This window comes from Sinocyclocheilus rhinocerous, unplaced genomic scaffold (assembly GCF_001515625.1).
Source record: "Sinocyclocheilus rhinocerous isolate Xijiao unplaced genomic scaffold, SAMN03320098_v1.1 scaffold612, whole genome shotgun sequence".
Taxonomy (NCBI): domain Eukaryota; kingdom Metazoa; phylum Chordata; class Actinopteri; order Cypriniformes; family Cyprinidae; genus Sinocyclocheilus; species Sinocyclocheilus rhinocerous.
In genome coordinates, this window is record NW_015625585.1 from 12,400 (window position 1) to 32,463 (window position 20,064).

At 36.0% G+C, this 20,064-nt stretch overlaps 2 protein-coding genes and 1 pseudogene across 2 annotated transcripts in view; 2 read left to right on the forward strand and 1 right to left on the reverse strand.

The window, feature by feature from the left end:
* The window catches only part of tapbp.1 (TAP binding protein (tapasin), tandem duplicate 1), a 5,853-nt gene extending 2,270 nt beyond the window's left edge, over positions 1 to 3,583 (forward strand). The window contains exons 4-8 of the mRNA XM_016569897.1: positions 779 to 1,138; positions 1,260 to 1,583; positions 1,778 to 1,879; positions 2,409 to 2,437; positions 2,562 to 3,583. Coding sequence (XP_016425383.1) covers positions 779 to 1,138; positions 1,260 to 1,583; positions 1,778 to 1,879; positions 2,409 to 2,437; positions 2,562 to 2,573 — 827 coding nt within the window. The 3' untranslated portion in view covers positions 2,574 to 3,583. The remainder of the gene's footprint in view (positions 1 to 778; positions 1,139 to 1,259; positions 1,584 to 1,777; positions 1,880 to 2,408; positions 2,438 to 2,561) is intronic.
* A 763-nt stretch (positions 3,584 to 4,346) lies between these two features.
* Positions 4,347 to 8,031, reverse strand: LOC107753698 (BOLA class I histocompatibility antigen, alpha chain BL3-7-like; annotated as a pseudogene).
* Positions 8,032 to 10,856: 2,825 nt separating this feature from the next.
* Positions 10,857 to 20,064, forward strand: LOC107753705 (death domain-associated protein 6-like). The gene is made up of 10 exons (XM_016569921.1): positions 10,857 to 11,255; positions 12,106 to 12,237; positions 12,791 to 12,907; positions 13,732 to 13,911; positions 14,378 to 14,429; positions 14,619 to 14,788; positions 17,106 to 17,253; positions 17,361 to 17,865; positions 18,509 to 18,614; positions 19,672 to 20,064. Exons 1-10 carry the CDS (start codon positions 10,932 to 10,934, stop codon positions 19,729 to 19,731), a joined length of 1,794 nt encoding a protein of 597 aa, XP_016425407.1. The 5' UTR covers positions 10,857 to 10,931; the 3' UTR covers positions 19,732 to 20,064.

The window sequence follows — 20,064 nt, forward strand, 5'->3', positions numbered from 1 at the left end:
TATAATAATAAATAAAAAGAAAAACAAGTAGATAGAATAGAAAAAGAATAAGGAACGCTAGTGATAGAGGATCTTTTTTTCACAAAGAAAACAAGTAGTAAGAATAGAAAACGAATAGAGATTGCTAGAGTTAGAGGGCCAATTGAAGACGGAAGAGATGTTTTTAGCCATTTCTTGAAGATGTTCCTCATATATTGCAGAAAAAATAATAAATAGCCTATACATTACTGCATATAATAATATATACTATATATTTGCATAATTATACTTATAATAATAATAAATTATATTAATTGTGTATAATATAATTTCAGTTTCTAAAGAACCAAAAGTTTGACCCCAGGTTTCTCAAATATTGCATAACAAAATTTGTTAATATATTGGGTAACTGCATAAAATTATATATGGGCACAACAGATTATATATAAAAAATTATAATTAATGCATATTATGTACTTTATAATTATTATTGGTAGCAGTATTATTAGTAGTATTATACATACGTGATTTCAAATTTTATTTTAATTGATTTGCATTCCAATTACATTTTGCAATCTATATATCTTATGATGTGATTTCATATTTTATTTGTATTTTAGTTGTAATCAATTTTTTAAAAATTATTTGCATTGCAATAAGATTTTGCAAGCCATGTATCTTGGAATTTGAGTCATTAAAGTAAAGCCTAAACTCTGTTTAACTCTTCAGAGCTAATGATGGTTAAACACCGTCTTACTTTGTTCACTTAATCTCACTCTTTTTCCTCTCTTTCTTGAAGTCATCCTCAGTGTCTCCAGTAAAACTCCTGTGGTCCGCTCTAGACTGGGAGAAGCGGTTCTGTTAGACTGCGGGTTCTGGGTTGATGCGTCTTCTTCAGTTCACGGCTCTGGATTCTCTGTCGAGTGGCGCTATCAGTTCCGGGGTGAAGGACGGCTGGTCCTCGCTTACGACGGCAAGAACGATCGGTTTGCAGAGACATCAGAGACCGGAGCCGATATCGACATCACAGGCCTCTATCAAACCGGAAACGCATCTCTGGTTCTGGAAGAATCTCAAGTGAGACACTCAGGAACCTACATCTGCACAGTGTATCTTCCTCACCTGCTGGCTCAGGTAGCCGTGAACCTGGAGATAGTTGGTGAGATGCTTGTACACTTCAATTATGAATATGATGCTGTAGCCACCTAGTTTATCAGCTGTATATTATATTACACTACAGTTATATACTGAATATTAATCAGTGCCTGTTTTCTTTCCAGAGCCTCCATCTCTCTCCATCTACCCGTCTCCTCTCCCTCTGCTGGTTCCTGGGCAGGTGCTGGTGGTTCAGTGTGAGGCGTCTGGCTTTGCTCCTCACACTCTGGATCTGAGCTGGGAGTTCAGCGGGGCAGACGGGACGTCCCGCTCTCTGGGTCAGGGCAGTGTAACGGGTCACAGACAGGCGACTGATGGCACCTTCAGTCAGAGCAGCCGTCTGGAGCTGGACTCGGGGAAGCTGGGACTCGGTCGTGGTGGAGAAGTCACCTGTGTGGCCAAACATGAGGGAGGAACACGACGAGCTGCTGCGACTCTCAATGTGATCGGTGAGTTATTCTGTCATAGGAAGATTTAACCTTTCACTAAAGATGAAAAGTTCAAGAACACTGATTCATCCCACTACTGTGTTCTTCTATATTTTTTTTAGACTTCAGTGCATCTTCTATTTGCATTTCCTGAAGAATATTTCTGTCAGTCAGAATGTTCTGCTAGTCTTGATGTGATGTTTTGTTGATTTCAGGTGTCAGTGCTCCTTCTATTGAGGACTCGATGGCGATGGTCGCTGTTGCACTTGTTCTTTACGGCCTGATAAAGTTTCTTTCATGGACATTCTGCTCTTCTGGTGAGTTAAATTTCAGTGTGGACACCAAAATGTTATTTTTTTTCTAGTATCACATTAGAATGATCTGCTCTATAGTGAAAAATATTACAAATCTATATATATAAAAAATATAAAATGCCGTATTGCAGTTTATATAGACTAATATTGTGTTTGTGATATGAGATGCCCTGGAATGTTTTAATCATGAATTTTATTTATGATTATTTTGTTTGTTTTCATATAGACTCCAGTGAGTGAGAATTAAAGGATAAGGTAAACAATGTCTTTTTTTGCTACATTGCAAACAACACTCTCAAAAGTTTTACAGTGAGTTAAATTTCAGTGTGGACACCAACATTTTTTTTTTTTTCTAGTATCACATTAGAATGATCTGCTCTATAGTAAAAAATATTACAAATATATATATATAAAAAATATTAAATGCCGTATTGCAGTTTATATAGACTAATATTGTGTTTGTGATATGAGATGCCCTGGAATGTTTTAATCATGAATTTTATTTATGATTATTTTGTTTGTTTTCATATAGACTCCAGTGAGACTGAATTAAAGGATAAGGTAAACAATGTCTTTTTTTGCTACATTGCAAACAACACTCTCAAAAGTTTTACATTTCATTCATGCAATCTTTAGTTTTCAGGTATAACTGTCTGCTTATTTGATATCTCTGTCTGTTCTGCAGAAGCAGAAGTAAACCTGGACCTGGAGGTGATTTTAAAGGCTGAATAGAGTGCAGTGAAACTGATCTTGTAAAGAATATTTTCAGAATAGTTGTATGTACTGAGTTTCAATCTTTGCTTAATATTTTTAGATTGCTGTATGTGTTCGGGTTGGTTACTCTGTGAAAGTTTTCTTTAAAAATTTTTTTTTTTTTTAATGCTGGTTATAGAAAATGCTGGAACAAATCTGCAAATTTTGTCATGTAAAATGTAAATTAATTGTATTTTAAATACTACTGTTGCCATTATTTAGTTTTGGGATTCTGAGCTTTGACAAACAGAACTTTATTAATGTAAACTCAACTGTTTTAATGTTTATTAATGTAAACTCAACTGTTTACAGAGATACTAGTTATTGTAGAGCTTCAAAGAAGTAATGATCTGTTTGTTGAGAATCATTAGGATGTTACCTGCCTTTCTGTCTCTTACCTTTTGAAGTCTCTGGAGGGGATCTTTTTTTTTCTTTGTGTTATAAACAGATAAAATACAGAGAGTATATCATATATGTAATATAAAGTCACCTGATGAGTGTGAAGGGAATGTTCTAATCACACATTTGATTTCCCATTCAAACTTATTGTTTTATTACTTTATCTGACTGAAATAGTAAAAATAATAATAATAATCAAACGTCTCAAACTAAAGACCATATTGCAGCATTCTTTGTAATATTTGAATTGTATTTTCTGTAACTAGCTCAAACAAAAACAAAACAAAAAAATAACTTTATGGGGTTTAATGTCATTATTTTGTAGGTCAAATATGGCCCCTGTATTTGAGTTGCGTTATTGCGCAACAATGGTACAAACATGATGTCAGAAATACTATTCATAACATTATTATATTAAATTATATTATTATATTAAATAATCAATATTACATTTATTAAATTATTTATAATAGAGGAAATGTCCAAGGCCTTGAACAGAAAGTGCAGAGTACAAAGAAAATGCATACTTTATTTTTGGCAAAAAAAAAAAACACATTAAGCATGATATTTCAATAGTGGCAAAATATAGATTTTTTTTTTTTTTTTCAATTACAGAGAGAAATCTATCAAATAATGATCTATTAGTATAATCTAAAGTTTGGGTGAAATGAACTAGTGCTTTCAAATAGAAATACTAAGAATATGGCAGTGGCAAGTACTAATCACTAACCACACATGCAGATCAATGAATTACAATGCATTATTTTTAATCTACAATAGCAAACCTATAATAGCTTTTGGAAGGTCAAAACATAATGTTTATTTACATCCAGATTACCATACACATCTTGTGATTTACTTAAATGGATTTGCCAAACCAAGCAACATATCAATGAAGCGACATATACCATAAAATCCGCATGAGGTAACATCTAAACCAACTGGTTAAAAGTGGTATTTAATATGTCTGAATCAACCTGACTAGATACACTTGTCATATTTCCAAGGATTTCGGTTTCAAGGTCAGTACTGATATCAAACGCAAATAAAACTTCCACAAATCCTATAAATCAATCATGTGCATTCTTGTTTTCTTCGTTGTCACTGAAGAGCAATATATACATTTAATATATACACTTTCCAGCTGAACAAATGTCCATGAATGAATGAACCAAAAAGATGAACAAAAAGAAACAAAAACTTGTAATTGTAATTTATTTTTAACTTTAATATTCAATGATCTGTCAAATAGTTAAAATCTAAAAATGTACGTTTTTGTTTATTCACATTTCTGTTCCCGTCCCAGAAACCTCAAGTCCTGTGTTTTATGTGCAGTTGTGTAAGTAAGATGGACAGCAGAAGAAGCTGTCATAGTTGTCCGTCCTCACCTCTCTTCTTCTGACACACAATATATCCAGCGACACCAATGACAACCAACACGACGACAGCAAAAACTATGATGCCAGAGCGAACAGAGTCTCCTGTTTGATCAGAAGAAAACATCAGATTACTCACAGAGTCTGATAATGTTACTAAGCAGTACTGGTGAAAAAATCTCAAGTATATTTGTATATCAGCAGTGTATTTGTATATTTTAATAGCATATTTAAAATGTGCAATAACCACATATGAACAAAATAGGTCTAAAATTATAGTTTACATGAGCAAAACAAACAATGTAACAACCAGCCAGGTGATCATTATTTTGTGTTTGTTTGTTTATTACTTGTCCCTCTCTACAGGTCAACCAGGTTTGTTAAATAAAGGAAGATGGAAGAAATTACAGTATCCTGCCCTAAAAAATATATATATATAATTCTAATATCTTGTGACCACACACACACGCCTTAGTTTTTTTGTTTGAAAAATAATTCAATTTCACCCTTTTTACTTCTTAATTTTTCAATAAATATCCATGTTAATAAATCATATAGGACTGTTGTCAATGAAACATCTTTTTTTTTTTGTTCAGTCAGAAACCACCAAAAACATAGTTCACCTATTTAATTTCTCTCACCCCTGTTTGTCCTGATCTCTTTCTCTGTCAGGATCTTTCTGATGGTTTCACCCTGATGTTTCACCACACAGCTGTACTGGTTCTTCTTCAGCTCAATAGGTGTAACTCTGATGGTGCTCGTCTTCTGAAAGGTCCTGTCCTCATTGGGAAGAGTTTCACTGAGATCTACATCCGTATGATGTTCTTGTCCGTTTCTCATCCAGGTGACTGTTACTCCACTGGGGTAAAAACCTGTAGCATGACATGAGACTGGAGACGAGGAAGACTTCTGCAGCAGAGACACCTGAGGAGAGACTGAGAGAGAGAATACAATGATGCCAAGCCTTCATCTGCTACAAATCGCACAGAAATCCAGACATGCTTGGTCTCCAGTAAACACAAGTGGACTACAGTAGCTGATACTTTCATCCAAAATGATAACTTGGGGTTAAGCAACTTCAGCTTAAGTCCAAAAATTGTGATAATTAATGGTTTGCTGTTACCAGCTCTGAGCTGTAACCACTACAGCAAAACACTTCACATCTACATACAGTTTCTGCATGAACTCCCACTTTTCTAGTCAGAAAAAAATTGGTATTGCAGCACTTATTATGTTAGAGTTTCTTTAGGATGAATCGTTATGCTGTAGTCACTTTGGGTAAAAGGTTCTACTAAAATAATACAAAGAATTAATGAGTTCTGTTTGCTTTGAATTTCATGTAGTATTTAATAAATAATATAAATAAATAAAAATAAAGCTGGGGTTGGGATGCAGGATGAATGGCGCTCTATTAAAAAACATCCATTATTAATTTCCACTAAAACCATATGATTGATAATGCTTAAAAATCCTAAAGGCCTATAAAGTAACATAATGTGTAAATAATTTTTTAAATTTTTTTTTTTAAAGGAGACATATTATGCCCTTTTTTACAATATATAATATAATTCTCTGGTGTCCCCAGAATGTGTCTGTGAAATTTCAGCTCAAAATACTCCATAGATCATTTATTATATCATTTTGAAATTGCCTATTTTGAGTGGAAGCAAAAACACGCTGTTTTTCGGGCCTGTCTCTTTAAATGCAAATGAGCTGCTGCTCCCCGCCCCCTTTTCCAGAATAGAGCTGCGCCATTACAGCTCGCCGCCCCCTTTTCCAGAATAGAGCTGCACCATTACAGCTCGTTCCTGCTAAAAAACATCTGTTTTGATTCTGATTATCATGTTTATCGCGCTGAAATCATGCGTTTTAAACCATATGAGTTTAAACTTCTGATATACGGTTTTCTGAGCGCACACATCCAAAGCACACGCACAGAAAGCGGCTGTCACAGGCATGTGAGTGAGTACTAAACTAAGTTCTCATTCACACACAAGTTTACGTTAAAAACACACACGAGTAACAAAAACAGTCGGTTATGTCTGTGAAGGTAAATAAAAAATAAATGGGAAATAAATCGCATGTTTATTTTAGATCTGTGTGGCAGCAGCAACATACATTAAATAAATCAATAAATCCACTGCTCTGTCAGATTTTCATGATATGTCACCTTTAAATCATGACCTCCATAGAACGAGATTGTTTTAGGAAAATATGCCATTGCTCACAACTTGATAAGAACGGATGTACCTGTTTTCTCCAGGCTGCTCTTTCTGTACTCCACATATTTCTGCAGCCACTCAATGCACTCAGTGCTGAAGTAATGTTTCTACCCTCAAGATAAGCTCTGTTATTGTTCCACTTGTTCTGGGTGCTGAATCCTTGCTGCACTGGTGAAATCCATCTCATCTCCTTCAAATCCAGAGACATAAAGTCCTCTCCATCATAACCTTCCTGACGAAACCCATCTGTTGCTCCAGTCTGATCATCCCACTCACAGCCGTACGTCAGCTGAAATGTGTGCACACCTGAGGAACAGAGACAATGTATGTATATTGTATGAAAAAAAAAACAGTTCATACAGTCAGATTTTTTTTTCATGTCAGGCTGGGTGACCACATGGCTGCCAACTAAACTAAACAATTTGCTTAAAGGAGAAGTTTGTTTGAAAAAAAAAAAAAAAACCTTGCATCATTTTTCTCATTGCCACTTGATATTTTGTTATCACATATAATACATTTTTCTTTTGTGTCTAAAGTGCTCAAAAACTTGTTGAGGTCAAGTGTGTGAGGTAACATTGCAATACAAGTAATGCCACTGTATTCTGTGATTGTATTTTGTGTGTATTTTTGTGTGTTCATGATGAACAGACCTGTTGAGTGGTTGAACTTTTCTTTTGCGACTTGTATGTTGTTTCTGAACACCTGATGAGTTCCAGCTGCCAGCTGAGATTGTGTGTCCCAGTAATCGGCTCCTTCTTTCTGTTTCATCCACTCAGTTTTTGGCACAACTTTCTTCATATTGCTGTCAAAGTAAATAAAGTGTTCTTCATCGACCAGACCAACAATAGTGAATTCTGGGAAGTCAATGTCTCCAGACACAGCAGTGAAGAAGTATTTCAGAGAGTGTGTTCCTGTGGACAAACAATGTTTACATTTTTTTTCATACACACACACACACACACACACACACACACATTATTTTAAAATACATTTATAGTTATTATAAATATTTTAAAACAGTTTTGTCCATATACAATTGAACATGGGGTCCAAAAACAAAACTGGACCCCACTGACTTCCATTAAATGGACCAAAAAAAACAAAAAACAAACAAACCAGCAACAACAAAAAACAGATTCATAACTCTGGACACACCACTGCATTCAGGTTACAAATTAAACTGATCCTGTTATAAAAACTCATAACTTTGAGACAGAACATCATGTTTAACACAATTTATTTTGGCCTATTAAATATAATTATTGGACTCCACAGCTACTATATATGGTTTTAGTGTATAACTTTGAAATATCGAATGTTTACTTAAACACAGTCAACTTTAAACCATTTACTCACCAGCACAGGCGAGAGTAACTTCAAGGAGCAGAAGAACCACAGCCCGCATGTTTGGACTTTGACTGATAAATTGTTATCATATGAAAATTTGCCTCGTCTCAAGGTTGTAAATTCCAGCCAATAGATTTTTTAGGCCAAGTGGAACATCACCAATCACTGTGAGGTTTTCTTAGATCGGATTGATGAAAGTGAAAACAAAATGAATTCAGACATTATAAGTATGAGGGGGAAATGTTTAAATAAAAAAAAATACAATAAATAAATCTACAAATTTGTGCATGAATGATAATTTGAATAATTAAATTAGTAAAGGAAGGAATAAAAATGGGTTTTAATTGTTAAGTTATTTGTGCATGACGTTATTTATTTATTAAATTTTTTGCTAACGAGAGGATTTCATTAGTAGGCAGAATTTATGACACCATTAGCTGGTCATGTCGAAGAAAGTCTTCTCTCTTTTTCAAAAGAATCTCTCCAAAAAGTTCCAGATGCCAAAATCAGACTTTATTGATCAAAACAACAAAGCCGAGATTCCCGCAGATCATCTAACAATCTGACATGTAACTCTCTTTTTTTTTTTTAAACAAAACTGGACCCCACTGACTTCCATTAAATGGACCAAAAAAAACAAAAAACAGACAAACCAGCAACAACAAAAAACAGATTCATAACTCTGGACACACCACTGCATTCAGGTTACAAATTAAACTGATCCTGTTATAAAAACTCATAACTTTGAGACAGAACATCATGTTTAACACAATTTATTTTGGCCTATTAAATATAATTATTGGACTCCACAGCTACTATATATGGTTTTAGTGTATAACTTTGAAATATCGAATGTTTACTTAAACACAGTCAACTTTAAACCATTTACTCACCAGCACAGGCGAGAGTAACTTCAAGGAGCAGAAGAACCACAGCCCGCATGTTTGGACTTTGACTGATAAATTGTTATCATATGAAAATTTGCCTCGTCTCAAGGTTGTAAATTCCAGCCAATAGATTTTTTAGGCCAAGTGGAACATCACCAATCACTGTGAGGTTTTCTTAGATCGGATTGATGAAAGTGAAAACAAAATGAATTCAGACATTATAAGTATGAGGGGAAAATGTTTAAATAAAAAAAAAATACAATAAATAAATCTACAAATTTGTGCATGAATGATAATTTGAATAATTAAACTAGTAAAGGAAGGAATAAAAATGGGTTTTAATTGTTAAGTTATTTGTGCATGACGTTATTTATTTATTAAATTTTTTGCTAACCAGAGGATTTCATTAGTAGGCAGAATTTATGACACCATTAGCTGGTCATGTCGAAGAAAGTCTTCTCTCTTTTTCAAAAGAATCTCTCCAAAAAGTTCCAGATGCCAAAATCAGACTTTATTGATCAAAACAACAAAGCCGAGATTCCCGCAGATCATCTAACAATCTGACATGTAACTCTCTTTTTTTTTTTTAAATATACATTTCTTTCCAACCTGTATGACCAATGAACGTACAGTTGGGTGTTTCCAAATTTTATTAAAAATCATCCCCAATTCTGAGCCACAATTATTTTACCAAACGCTCTAGCTTCTCTTTAATGGTGGCGTGCTGCCAACCGCTCTATTAAAAAAATAATTAAAATAAATCTTTAATTAAGAAAACATATTAAAAACATACACCAAGAGAGCAGTTTAACATCATTTGACTGGTGCAGGTTTGTACTCTTATTGTTTTCTTCATATTATAAAGTTTCTGAGTTAAAAAAGTTGCTGAAATGAAACATATTCCAGATTCCTGCAGTTTCCAGATTTCATTAATTCTGTTTCCAGGCTATACTTAACAACAATGTACTATATATAGGTGCATCTCAATAAATTAGAATGTCGTGGAAAAGTTTTAAAATAGCATCATATGACCCCTTTAAATTGGAGGATAAATTCATAAAGTCATGGCTATAAATGTTGCATACACTGCAAAAATGAATATCCACTAGGGCTGCACGATAAAACGCATGCGATATTTAACGCGCATCTTATCTCCATCACGTGCGTGCTTTCACATTGAGCAGCATTAACTACACAGAGCCGTTGTTCACTGACGAGCTGCGCAAAACTACATTCATATTTGCGCGATTTTTTGCGCAGCCCACTGGCAGATATTTGTTCTTATTTGAATCATTAACTCACTTCATTTTGATCATGCTTCTCAAGTAAATGTGTCTTGATTGAAGAATCTTTAGACATTTGCGCTGGAAAACAAATCCAAAATACTGATGAAGAACATCACTTTTTTTCATATGTGTGTGTAAAATGAACTAAAATGTAATGTAGATCTTTTGAAAGCTGTATTTAAAAATTTTTTATACAAGACATTTACATTTAGAGACCATATTGCCTTATTGCGTTCCATTCAATTTATTCCTTACATTTTCTTTACTTGTTCTTAAAGGGTTAGTTCACCCAAAAATGAAAATTCTGTCATTATTATTGAATAAAGTTTTTAAAAAAAAATTATTTTGCGCACAAAAAATATTCTCACACCTTCGTATAATTACGGTTGAACCCCTGATGTCACATGGATTATTTTACCGATCTCCTTGCTACGTTTCTGGACTTGGGAACATTTCAGTTGCGTTGCTGTCTATGCAGGGTCAGACAGCTCTCAGATTCCATCAAAAATATCTTAATTTGTGTTCCGAAGATGAACGAAGGTCTTACGGGTTTGAAACAACATGAGGGTGAGTAATTAATGACAGAATTTTCATTTTTGGGTGAACTAACCCTTTAAAGTCTTACATTTATAAACCGGCAGAAACCCTGTTTTTCTGTTATCCTATAAAAATGTTATTTTTCTTCCTTGTTTGTCCTGCCCAATCCAACCCAATGCCGTCCCTTCATCCTGCTGGTCCAGTTTGTGGATCATTGCTCCAAACACTCGCAAGATCATCCGGAGGTCATGACCTACCTGCAGACCAGATACTCCAAGGCGCTGCCGACCTTCCTGACATCGGTGGAGTTCCGTAACACTCTGGGCCGCTGCCTCACACGAGCCCAGGCCAACGCTGGCAAAACCTTCGTCTTCATTAACGAACTCTGCACCGTTCTTAAACAGCACACAGCTCGGAAAAGGAGCTCCATACAGGCTGTGCCCTCCCAAACAAAACCTGAGCAAAAGAGCAATGGGACAAATGTAGCGGAGGAGGTGCAGGTTAAAGGAGAAGAGGAAAAGCAAGAGGGCGACGAGGAAACGAAGAAAACGAAAAGGGCTTCAAGGAGACAGGTATTAGAGCATAACTGAGAGATGCACTCATTGTATATATTGAGAAAGTCGATTTGTGGACTTGGATTTTTATTGACACTATTGGTTTTCAAAAACATTGATTCCATAAATTTTCTCCATAGGCATTTAAAAATTCTTGAGTTGTGTTTATTTGTTGTGCATTCTGTGTTTCATTTAAAGTGGGATTTGGGAGATTCCTATTTGAATGCAACAACGTCTGACCATAAAAGCGTTTTACTGCACTTTTTAGTGAAATACAGAATTTTTTATTTTATATATTTTTTTTAATGAGGGAATGTACTATTCATATAATGAAGCATGCAACCAAATGACGATATTTTAAGTTTATTGCACAATATTCCAATACATGCAGCATGCATTACAAAAAAAAATAAACACACACACACACAAAATATACTGGTAATTTTCTGCTAGGATGTTATCCAGTAGTCTTATGGACATTTCCATTAACCATAAAACACAATGCAAAGAAGTGCAAAATTCAAAATACAGGTAAAACACCTGTAAAAAAAAATAAATATGGAGAATTTCTTCATAATTAATACAGTACTATAAGTGCCCTATTTTTACATATTTTTTTACAGTGTATAAGTAGGCTTCTACAGAAAATATCAATACTTAAAAATATCTGTTCGTGCTAGATCTGTACTGGTTTATTTGTTGATGTTACAGATATTTTTTATGTATAAAATGATTGGAATTTACTTCTTGAAACCCTACTGTTGTGCTTTATACTTGTGGACATTGAAATGAGCTGAGAGCTCTTTTGACTTCCGATAAATGTTCATGTACATTGTAATTTGTGTGTGTCTGCCATGTTCTGTTTCAGATAGCATACCTGGAAAACTTGCTGAAGGTGTATAATGAGGAGATCCGACGGCTTCAGGAGCGCGAGCTGAACGTGGAGGATCTGGAGAAGGAGGACTCCAGTTATATTCAGGAGCACAAGCTCAAACGCAAGGCAAGTCTCTTCATTCCTGCTTTAGCCTTCCTGATTTGGTTCAGTTAAATTGAAAGTTCAGGGAAAGTTGTCTTTTGTACCTTGTTTTCAATAAATGGTCCTATATATCCACCTTTTTCTTCAACGCGGAAGTAAGCCTATGGGTGAGACTTCCGGTTCATTAGCCGCTATAGGTAAATAACGAGGAGAATAACAACGTGCAGTAAACGGTAAAACTGTTTGCACTACAAACCAGTGTTCATAATTAAGATAATACATTAAAATAATATGATAAGACACACCAACTTTCAATATCAAGCAGCAAAACGAACTGTTTTGTTCAGCTAAAAATAGCTGGAAGGAGTGGACGCAGATGAGACCGGAAGCCAGACCCATAGAATTTACAAATGGCCGCGCCAGTTTTTACGACAAGAAAAAGGTGGATACAGAGTTCTGGAAGTTCCGGTATGTTGTCATAGTAAATCAAACCATTTTAATGCCGTCAAATGACTTTGAAGTAATGAGATTTTATCGGGTCTTGTTCGGATCTTTAATGCTCTTTTTGTGCTCTCAGATGATGAAGATCTATGAGAAACTGTGTGAGCTGAAGGGCTGCAACATGCTGACGGGGCGAGTGATCGAGCAGAAGATTGCCTACAGTGGAACACGATACCCAGAGATCAACAAAAAGGTTCTTCTTTTGCTTGTGAAATCCTCGAGATTAGCTCTCTAGATTCTCATTACTCAAAATAATGCTTCCTCATTTCCCCACTCCTCTGTCCTCGAGCCTATGATATTAATAAAAGTTAGCCATCTTGAAGGACATCTCAATTCTCTAGTTGCACAGCAAGGAATGAGGAGTTTTCAGAGGTGCTATAAATGGGGTGTTTCCTATCGAAAAACTTGACACAAGTATAAATTCTCCTCCGCCTTTATATCTCTCACAATATGTCATCAGTCTGGGCATCTTGCATTATTAATGCTTCTTGTGAATTTCTGAAATAACCGAGCTCCAACAGCATAAGGGCACTTGAGCTCCGCTGATGATGCTTTGAAGCGACACTTGAGTGATCGAGAATATTCCAATATACGAAGAAAAAAAGTTTTTCTGTGATTCCACCATCCCCATTTTTTCCCCTTGAATCCTTGCATTGGCCCAGAGATCGACTGATTTGATTTATCAGATTGTTTGATTTGTTTATTAGCAGTCAGTGATCACATGATTGAAACAGATGTTTGGCTGAAGAATCATTCTGTAAAGCTTTGATCAGAAATGAATTGCAAACTTAAAATTAAATAGCATCAGAAATGACCAGGGCTTTTTTTTGACATCTGATGTTTTTCTTAAATTTATTCAGATTAAAAAAAAAAAAATGTAAATGAAAAATACACCCTCATAAAGGTAAACATTGCTCATGGAATAAAATCCAGGGGGCAAATATTAAGAAAATGATGAATAATTAATCATTTTCCTTTCCTTTGTCTTTACTGTCTTCTTTTCTCTTTGGTTTGTAGATTGAACGTTATATTAACAGTCCAGAAGCTCTTTATAATCTGCCGGACTACACGGATATCCTGAAGGTGGCTCAGCGCGCCAACGAACGCTACAGTCTCCAGCTCACCCGCAAACAGATAACACAAATCGCTCAAGAAGCCTTCAGAGAGACGGGCAACAAACTGCAGGAGAGACGCCATCTTGACATGGTCTACAACTTATCATTCTGTAAAGCTTTGATCAGAAATGGATTGCAAACTTAAAATTAAATAGCATCAGAAATTACCAGGGCTTATTTTTGACATCTGATGTTTTTCTTATTTATTCAGATTTTAAAAAAAAAAAAGTAAATGAAAAATACACCCTCATAAAGGTAAACATTGCTCATGGAATAAAATCCAGGGGGCAAATATTAAGAAAATGATGAATAATTAATCATTTTCCTTTCCTTTGTCTTTACTGTCTTCTTTTCTCTTTGGTTTGTAGATTGAACGTTATATTAACAGTCCAGAAGCTCTTTATAATCTGCCGGACTACACGGATATCCTGAAGGTGGCTCAGCGCGCCAACGAACGCTACAGTCTCCAGCTCACCCGCAAACAGATAACACAAATCGCTCAAGAAGCCTTCAGAGAGACGGGCAACAAACTGCAGGAGAGACGCCATCTTGACATGGTCTACAACTTCGGCTCCCACCTCACAGATTCCTACAAACCCAGTAATTCAATTCAGTTACTCTCCAATTCAGCTAGAGAACATAATCAAGTCGTATCGTATTAGTCTGATGCTTTACACTCACCAACAGTTTATGCACATTTCTGGATTGATGTAAACATGGATGGACTCCAGTAATATTTAGTGATTGTACGTTCAGCATGTGTGGTGAATTTCCCTGTGTTTCCTTCAGCGTTAGACCCTGCACTCACTGATCCAGCACTGCATCGCAAGCTCCGCTCAAACAGAGACGTGGCTCTCAGCAGCCTGGAGGACGTGATCACCAAATACGCCAATAAACAGGAAGACGTGGAGGTAGAGGAAGTGAGGAAGAAACAAGAAAGAGACAGACAGAAAAAGGAGGTAAAAGAACAAAATATATTCTTGTTTTGTCTTTAAATCATTCATGCAATGATTCTTTTCATTGGTTTGCATCAGCTTCATGTGCAGTATTTGGTTTTTCTCCGGTGGAATCAGAAATACCTTCAGTAATAGAATCAAACTAAAATGTAAAATACTTAAAATGTGATCAAATACATATTAAACAAGTAAACAAACAAATAAATAATATAATATGATTTTAAATATTGAAAATAATTATGATTATATTTAATAAATAAAAATACTAAAATAAAAACCTTGTTTTTTGATGGAGCGATACTGATGAAAAATTATTTATGTAAACAAATTAAAAATATTTTCTATTTTAATTAATACATTCAATAATTTTTTCAAACAATTATAATTAATTATAATACAAATAATACATATAAAAATTACTTTGTTTCTTGATGTAAATAATGCTGTTGTAATATTACATAATGACTTTATTTAAAATATAAATAAAATATTTAAAATTGATAAAAATATATATTCCTGTTTCTGCATTGTCCAAAAGGAAGCGAGGATCTCCTTGAAACCATAAGCAGTCTTGAATCTGTTTGTCCTTCCGTCCAGGGACGTAAATTGTAAATATCATTACAAACCACTCTGTGTATTGTAAATAATATAATGACATATACTTAAAATAATTGTGTAAGTAGTAAAAAAAAAAAAAAAACCTTTAAGTTTAGAAAGTTTTGAGTCCCCCCTCCCTTGCCTCATAGTGGTTTGGTCCACTGCCTGCTTTCCCCCTTTACCTCACTGACACACACTCGAGTCCGATGGGAGAGAACCCTCGGTAGTTATGTGTAAGCAGGCTCTCAAGGCTATTTTATGGCACTTTTCCACTGTGTGGTACGACTCTGCTCGGCACGACTCAGTACAGCACGGCTCGGCTCGGTTTGCGTTTCCACTGCAGTTCAGTACCGCTTTAGAGTGGGCGGGATTATTCACATGTCGTTATAGTTGCGCCGCCTCTACTGCCGCGACTCCTGAAAAACTTTTTCATTCCGCGTCGCCCCATCAAGCTCTCGCTGGATCCGCTCCTCTGCTATCAACGAGAGGAACGTCTGTACTTTGCTGGCTGTGCTGATTTAAATCTAGCGGTTCTGTTGTGTTTGTGTCACAAGTTCAGTGACGCAGGTAGTGACGATGCTCTCCGGCCAATCCGTGATCAGCAGAGTTTACACGTCACGGTTTCGTAACGGTACGGTTCGCTTGGAACCGCAACCGAGGTGGTACTAAAATAAGTACCAGGTACTGTACCCAGTGGAAAACCCCCCAAAAGTGAACCGTACCGAGCCGTCCTGTTCCGTACTATGCAGTGGAAAAGCGCCATTATTGACTTTAAACATCGGATAAAATGATTCTTTCTCTTTAATACAGATGATGCTGGATCATTAATAAATTAGTCATGACAAAATATGATGATGTCCGATGTATTTTTCCATGAGCGATTATAAGGTTACCTAGCTTGTTTGGTAGCTTGTTGGATAGTAAGTCACCCACTACCACTAACACGGCGATAAGCCTGTGTGTGAACTGATATTAGGCTAATATTGTAGATCTACCGTTGTGTTGGGTTTTGCTCAGTATGATGTTAAAGGGTTAGTTCACCCAAAAATGAAAATTAGGCTGTGTTTTACTCACCCCCGAGGCATCCTAGGTGTATATGACTTTATTCTTTCAGACGAATCCAGTCAGAGTTATATTAAAAATGGTCTTTGATCTTTCAAGCTGTTTAATGCCACTCAGCGGGTGTTGCATTGCTTCAGTCCAAAAGAACTTAAATAAAAAGCGCCCATCCATAAAAAAAAATGTCTCAGCTTGCGCCAACAGTTGTACACAGAAGCAGTTCTGGGAGCATGACGTATGAGTTCAGCGTTGCGCATTTTTTAATATAACTCCGACTGGATTCGTCTGAAAGAAGAAAGTCATATACACCTAGGATGCCTTGGGGGCGAGTAAAACGCAGCCTAATTTTCATTTTTGGGTGAACTAACCCTTTAAGTGGCAGATGTGGGCTTGCTGCGGTTGAATATCTAAATAAGAGACGTCCTCAATCCCAGACGAAACCTAAAATGCTATGTAGAGGACGCAAAATAATTGAATAATTATATGACCGCGTGGTGAACCTATGAACCTAACTCATATTGAAACACGCTCTCCATGCTGTGTATACTGATCTTTGACTGTATTATTCGTGTCCCTTTCAAAAATTGCTATTGAGAAATTTTGTTTATTGTCCCCCCCCTGCTGTTAGATGAAATTTACGCCCTTGCTTCCGTCACGCTTTCAGGCACTTAATGGGCAGCAGAGTGACAGCAAAGAAAAAGAGAGGGAGGAACAGGAAGAAAAAGAGGAGGAGGAAGATGAAGAAGAGGATGATTCCTCTGATCCTGACATTGAAGAGGAGATCCAAGCCAGTCAAGAGCAAGCTGGTCCAGGTAAGAAGTGTATAAATCATCTTCATCTCCTTCCTTCATGTTGCTTGTATGTAATAAGCCCATTTCCTGGCGGGAAACCCCATTTCTCATTTTCTGACGTGTTTCAGATGATGATGAAGAGGACGTTGAAGAGGAGCAGTTGAACACCAGTGACAATGATCAGCCGATGGATGAGAACTCTCCTCTGTCAATCAAATCATCCGTGCAGGACACAGAGGAGGATCAGGGCGATGACGACCAGCGGTCTCCAGCCAGCAGCTCACATGAGGAGGGACCTGTGGAAACGAGCACAAACGGCAGACCTGTGAAACAAAGCCCTTCATCCACAGAGAGCGTCAGTCAGTCAGAGACCATGGACCGGTTGCCTGTCAGCAAAACAGAACTGATTTCTACTAATCACATTAAATCTGTTTCTGAAAGCACGGCTAACTGCACTGAGACTCTCTCCACCGATCAGGACTCGCCGTCAACCCCCATGAGATCAGCCAACTGCAGTCCTCTACCTCCAACAAGCCCTTTACTGATCGACGAGATGGGCAACTACAAGAAGAGGAAACGACCCTCGACTGGAAACCAAACGGCCACCTACAATGGGAACTGCACACATGACAGGTAAAACTGAACGAATCACACCAACTTACCATGAGAAGTCGTGTAATTATTAACTTGCTATTAAATTATTGATACGTAACGATGCGAGCCGGTTGAAAATCTATCAAAATATGTGACGATTCAAGTCAGTTGAGATGTTAAATGAAACCTGATACAGTTGGTGGTGGGAGTTTATATGAATTTGTTTTTTGAGGGGAACTGACTGTCTTCAGAAAAGTTTAGATGGTATTTCCTTTTTATCTTGCCTCTGTATAAAGCATATTAATGTAGTGTTTATGAGTGCAGCACTAGGCTTGCCGTGATAGACGGTGCTGACGGTGATACCGGTGTTTTATTTTTGATTTACCACTAGTCAGTCACTAGTGAGCCGTTGAACTTGAACTCATTCAGACTGTTTTTGTGAACCAGATCATCTGATTTCATTCAAAAGAACCAACTTTAAAGAATGATTTGTTTGTGAATCATCCACTGCCAAGATTTCAGTCTCGTGAACATGTCAAGAAGATCTATGGCTGCTGATTGATGAATACTGATTTTCTCCTTTTGTGTTCTTCTGGAGGAAGAAATCCATTCGGGTTTGGACCGACACGAGTGTGAGAGCTTTCTTTATGCAGTGCTGTTTTTCTCATTCTCTCTATCTCAGTGATATTCCTCTGGATATGGGTGTGATCTGCTGCCCTGGGGAAGTAGACTTGACCAGGACGATGGTCAGAAACGCACGAGCCACACCACCTCCTAAGAAAAATAAGGTGACTGTGTCCGTTTGGTTTTAGCATTGAAACAGTGCAGTAAAAGCATCTGAATCTCTGCTGAATTGCTTTTTCATGTTATTATTACACCATTCCTGTAGCAAAAAGGCTGATTTTAAGAGCTCAGGAATATTTGAGCATGACTGTATTCCATTGCAACTTTCTCCGTCATCGCAATAAATTCACTGCAGTGTTTTCATTTTCATTAATGTAGTACTATATTATTTATAAATATTTTGAACTAATTTTTATTTTTATTTATTTATTTTAATTTTAGTTTAAGTTGTAGGAATTTTTAATATTTTTTTAAATATGTGTATTTGGTAAATATAGTAATTTTCAGTTTTTGTTTTAGTACTTCAACTTTAAACAAAAATGAGAAATGTTGGCTTGGCAACTTACTAAAATATTTACTGAAATGATGGAGGTAGAGGAAATAAAGAAAAACAAGAGAGACAGTCAGAAAAAAGTATATTATTGTTTTTGTCCTAAAACCTAAAAGAAACTAGAAGAATATTGCTGTAATTCACTCTTTAGGGAACAAGTTTAATTGGTTTACATCAGCTTTATTTATTTGTTTTTTCAAAACAAATTTTTTCAGAAACGCCGGGCATCAGTTTGTTGTGTTTCTATATAAATATTAGATAATAAATTAAATATGCAAAATAATTATATTTATTAATACTAAAAAACATTTTAGCATAACTGTATTCTATTACAATTTTCTCAAGCATCTTAATAAAATGACTGCAGTGTTATTTTAGTATCATGACTACAGTATTGTAGTATTTATTAATAATAGTTTTTATTTTTATAATTTTCATTTTAGTTTAAAGATTAGTCATTTTGTTGGTTTTATTAGTTGTTGTTTCATTTTAATAGTTATTTTCAGAAATAACTGGCTTTGCACCACCGAAAGTATAACAACGTTTTTTTCTATTTGATTTCAATATGTTTTTTTTAATAGTTTTAGTTTACAGTAAGACTGCGACTGAGCATTACATACAGCGTTATAGGCCGATTAAAGCTGTAACTCCTGTCATTCGTGTGTTCACAGGTGAACGTGGCGACTCAGTGTGACCCAGAGGAAGTGATCGTTCTGTCTGATTCAGATTGAGTTCTCATCCTGCTCCAATAGTGCCTGCCAATGTGAACAGAGAACAAAAAAAACCTCTTTTTTTATTTTGGACTGGTTCAATCAGGTTTTGAACTTCCGCCACTGAGACGCAATGCCACCGTTTACTTTTTATACAAGGAAAAATGGCATGCCGTTATTCATTCAGGCTTTTTAGAGGTATTTTGGTAAATTGTAAATGGGTCTTGCCTCTAAACATTCTTACTACAAGGGTTTATCTTGTATTATATTTATGGTTTTAGTTTGAGGGTTTGGATGCAATCCTCATTTGTGCTTGGAGTCATGACGGGAAGTGAGCTTTCTCTCCTCAACTCA